At 32.6% G+C, this 4,256-nt stretch overlaps 1 protein-coding gene across 1 annotated transcript; it reads left to right on the forward strand.

Moving 5' to 3' along the window:
• Positions 1–1,116: 1,116 nt before the first annotated feature.
• LOC107788363 (protein CRABS CLAW) lies at positions 1,117–3,677 on the forward strand. The gene is made up of 7 exons (XM_016610040.2): positions 1,117–1,481; positions 2,227–2,355; positions 2,463–2,556; positions 2,844–2,892; positions 3,033–3,108; positions 3,212–3,268; positions 3,418–3,677. Exons 1-7 carry the CDS (start codon positions 1,347–1,349, stop codon positions 3,421–3,423), a joined length of 546 nt encoding a protein of 181 aa, XP_016465526.1. The 5' UTR covers positions 1,117–1,346; the 3' UTR covers positions 3,424–3,677.
• The last annotated feature ends 579 nt before the right edge of the window (positions 3,678–4,256 follow it).

Genomic DNA, 4,256 nt, shown 5'->3' on the forward strand with positions numbered 1-4,256 from the left:
TAATGGTGAATTATGATATTGACTCTGATTATATGGTGGGATCGGGTTGCACGTCGCAACTCATATTTATTTATTATTAATGATAATTACATAAAGGAATAAGGGAGAAATTTATTGTACAGTGGGATCGGGTTGTGCGCCGCAACAGTTTTTATAATTTACATTCCTTATTGCATTGTGTTGTTTTCGGTACGTCCGTAAGAGATTACAAAGATTGGTAATTTTGGCATTTACTAGTTTCCTTTGAGGATTGAGTTGTTTCATGAGTTATAACTGCCTTATTTTGTTTCCGTATTTTCTTTCCTATCATTATTGTATACTGCGTACAGGATATTGTAAGAGACCCACCTTAGCCTCGTCACTACTTCGTCGAGGTTAGGCTCGGTACTTACAGAGTACATGGGGTCAGTTGTACTCACACTACACTTTGCACTTCTTGTGCAGGTTTTGGAGTCGGTCCCAGCGGTGGTCAGTAGATTGCTCAGGTTGACTATCAGTACGGAGACTTGAGCTACAGCTGCTCGGTGTTCGCAGCCCTGAAATCCCCTTCTACTTTATTTAGCTTTGTATTCTTTATTCGGACATCTTTACTTGCATTCAGACCTTTATATGTATTATTCTAGTAGCTCGTGCACTTGTGACACCAAATTCATTGTTGTATTAGCTATTTCAATTGTTATGGTTTTTCGCACTTTACCTCAGATTTATTTAAGTTATTTCGGCTTCTTTATTATCATTTAATTTTACTTGTTAAAAACGGATAAACTATTCTAACATTGGCTTGCCTAAAATTAAATGTTAGGAGTCATCATGGTCCCGAGGGTGGAATTTCCGGGTAGTGAGAATATAATATATTTGGGTGCAGTTGTGCAAGTTAAGCCCTACTAGAAGGTTATAATTATGAGGTTTTTATGTAGGTTTTGATATATTGACCAAATGTGTACTTCATCCACGCCATAGATTTAAGCTTAATAAATCAAGTTAAACCTGATTTTTTTTTTTTTTTTTTTTACTTTATGTTGTTCAACAATATGATGATACATTGATACTCTTGCAATGCCATGGTAGAGCCAAATTTCTGAAAAGACCTACCACTTACCCTTAAAAGAATTCCGTTAGAGATTCAAGTACTTGATAAACTAAAAGTTGATATTAAACCAACACACACACACACACACATATATATATATATATATATATTAAGTGTGAATGCAACTTTATCTGTCTGTTTCTTTTGCTATAACCCTACTACTCCAAAAAAGTATCCAGCTGGTTACAAAACTCAAAACCCTAGCTAGATATTGCTATCTGCCCATATAATAGTCTTCAAACTCCAAAATATAAATATGTCTTCCTCTTCTCCTAGTTCTGCTAGCTCTTGTGTCAACTTGGAAGCTGCTGATAGAAACTCCATGGATTTGGTTCAATCTTCTGAACATCTTTGTTATGTCCGTTGCAGCTTCTGCAACACTGTTCTTGCGGTATTTATTTCTCTATTTCATGCAATGCCCGTTTAACTGTCTCTATCAATCTTATATGTTTCTTGTTATATGTAAATTGAACAAGTTTCAATAGGGCAAAGAATAGAAAGACTAGGAAAGTTCAAAAGAAAGCTACTGTGATTGTTTCCTTCTTATATGACCTTTATATATAGCAAGAAGAGAGCAAATCTACTTTGTCAAATCATATCTGCTACAATATATATATTACTGTTATAACTATCATTTCTCTGATTTTCACTTTCAATATTCTGTTTTCATCATATATATATTATACACGTACACACTCATACTATCACACCTGATATTTGACAAGAATGGATGATCATGATATATGCAGTGGCGAAGCCAATAATTTTGCTAAAGGTTTTCAAGATTTAATATATATGTATAAAAAGTAACTTTTGATTTATACATGCAGTATAATTTTTTATACATACAATATAATACCCCGCGCATAGCGAGAGCCTAGTGCATCGGGCTGCCCTTTTTTACAATATAATTTTTCGATGAATGATGTTCAACTTAACACCCTTCATTGTATGTGTTTACGCTAGTGATGATATGCACACACCAAGATGAATCATGTCCCCGCCCCCTACTTTTACATATTGTCATGTGATTTAAAAGGTAATTATTTATAAATAGTTATAATATGTGAAATAATCAAATAACAAGTGAAATTTTATTTACATTGTCAGTGAATAATACTGATTTTGTTATATAGGTTGGAATTCCATACAAGAGGCTGTTGGATACAGTGACAGTGAAATGTGGGCATTGCAGTAACCTTTCCTTTTTAAGCACAAGACCTCCACTTCAAGGCCAATGTTTTGATCACCAAACCGCTCTTCAGGTAATTAATTATTCACATTATATTGCTTCTTTTTTTAATTTCCATTTTTCTGGTTTGATCAATTCTTATAAAGGGTAGATTGATCGATGTTTCTTTTTTGGTCAAAGCATCAAGCTTTCTTCAGCGATTTCAAGAAGGGCCAGTCTTCATCTTCATCTTCAAGTGAACCCTCGTCTCCAAAGGCACCTTTTGTTGTAAAACGTATATATGTTTTTCCTTTATAGTGTCTTCCTTTGTTTACTGAGTTTAAGTAATATACATCGTCAATGTAATTTTTTTTACGTCTATAGGTAAGCTTCCTTAAAATATAAGATGAATAATCTTGAAAATAAAACCGGCCGGTATACAAGAGGTATAATCGACGTGATAGCGTCAAAGAATTTTAAGAATGATGATGTATATAAGTTTTAACTCATGTCTATTTGGCTCAATTGCTTACAAGAAAACTAATAATGTTTTTTTTACCTTTTTTTTAACTATGGACGAAGCTCCTGAGAAGAAGCACAGGCTTCCATCTGCCTACAATCGGTTCATGAAGTAAACATCGTCTACTCTTTCTTTGTGTTATTACTTATTCAGTTCCATTAATTGTAATTTATGCTCATAGATTATGTTAAACTCCTATAATAATGAATATTTCTTTTTAATTATTCTTGATTTATTTCATTATAATAAAGGGATGAGATACAACGCATCAAAGCAGCAAATCCAGAGATTCCTCACCGAGAGGCTTTCAGTGCAGCAGCTAAAAATGTGAGTTTCACTCTCATATTAAAATAATAAACTTTGTAATTAGTTTACTGCCTTATTTTCTATAACATGTGTAGCTACTAATCTAATAAAATTGTTGATATAGTGGGCTAGGTACATTCCTAATACTCCAAATGGGACCTTGGCTGAGAGCAGCAACAATGTAAGCATTTATTTTTTTCATCCTTCTTTATAATAAAGAATCAGTTTTTCTTGATTAACAGAAAAAACGTAGTTCCTTTTTGTTTTCGTGTTCTTTTTGTATATGTGAAATGCTAATTATTTAATGAAAATCATTCTCGATTAATGTAGGCCTAGATGTTGGAGGAGTGAAGCAAAATTTGGGATTTACAGGAGATATTATTAGGCGACTCGGAAGAAAAAATATTTATGTTTGACTTTAATTTGTTTGTCTCGTTCGCAAACTTCTTACTCTATATGTTTATCATGGAGGATTAATTAGTTTCTACTTATTTGCTACTTTCAACTTCCGTAGCAGAAAAATGTATTCCTATGACATTTGCTTTATGGTTTTTAGTTGCATCCTTCTCGATCGATTGGACTTTAGCTTATTACGAATTTGAAAAGCTTTTTGCCTCTTGAATATTGCTCATGTACCTGTTTCTATAAAATATACTCCTGAGAAGCAGATGTAAAAATGTGGATGATTCTATGTATGTCATAAACTTCAAGCTATATATGTTTTGCCATTTTACAAAGATCATGTTGAATTGAGATAATTTTACCTTGTTTAATTTGTTCTCATTCTTCTTTTAAGTATTCATGGGATAATAATCTAGTATATTATGTTGGAGTATTTCCGGATTTTGAACAGTATTTTCGTTCAAATTTATCTTTATATGAAAAGTGGCTAAATTTGAATTACTTTTAAAACTGTGGCTATTTTTGAATGACCATTTGTAAATCTGGCTATTTTTGAATTTCTCCCCATGCTTCTAGATTACAATGTATTTAGTGAATCAAATTAACGTTTTGGTATCAAGTTTTTTTCTTCTTTATATTGTGTATCAGCCAAATAGATTCATATAAATTGAATCGGAAAGAGTACTCAGTTTATAGCTGCTTTTTGCAATGTACATAATTTACTTGAATGGTTATGCAAAAGTTGATGCTTCTGTGCATCTAATAGA

The sequence above is a fragment of the Nicotiana tabacum genome, chromosome 18, assembly GCF_000715075.1.
Source record: "Nicotiana tabacum cultivar K326 chromosome 18, ASM71507v2, whole genome shotgun sequence".
NCBI lineage: Eukaryota > Viridiplantae > Streptophyta > Magnoliopsida > Solanales > Solanaceae > Nicotiana > Nicotiana tabacum.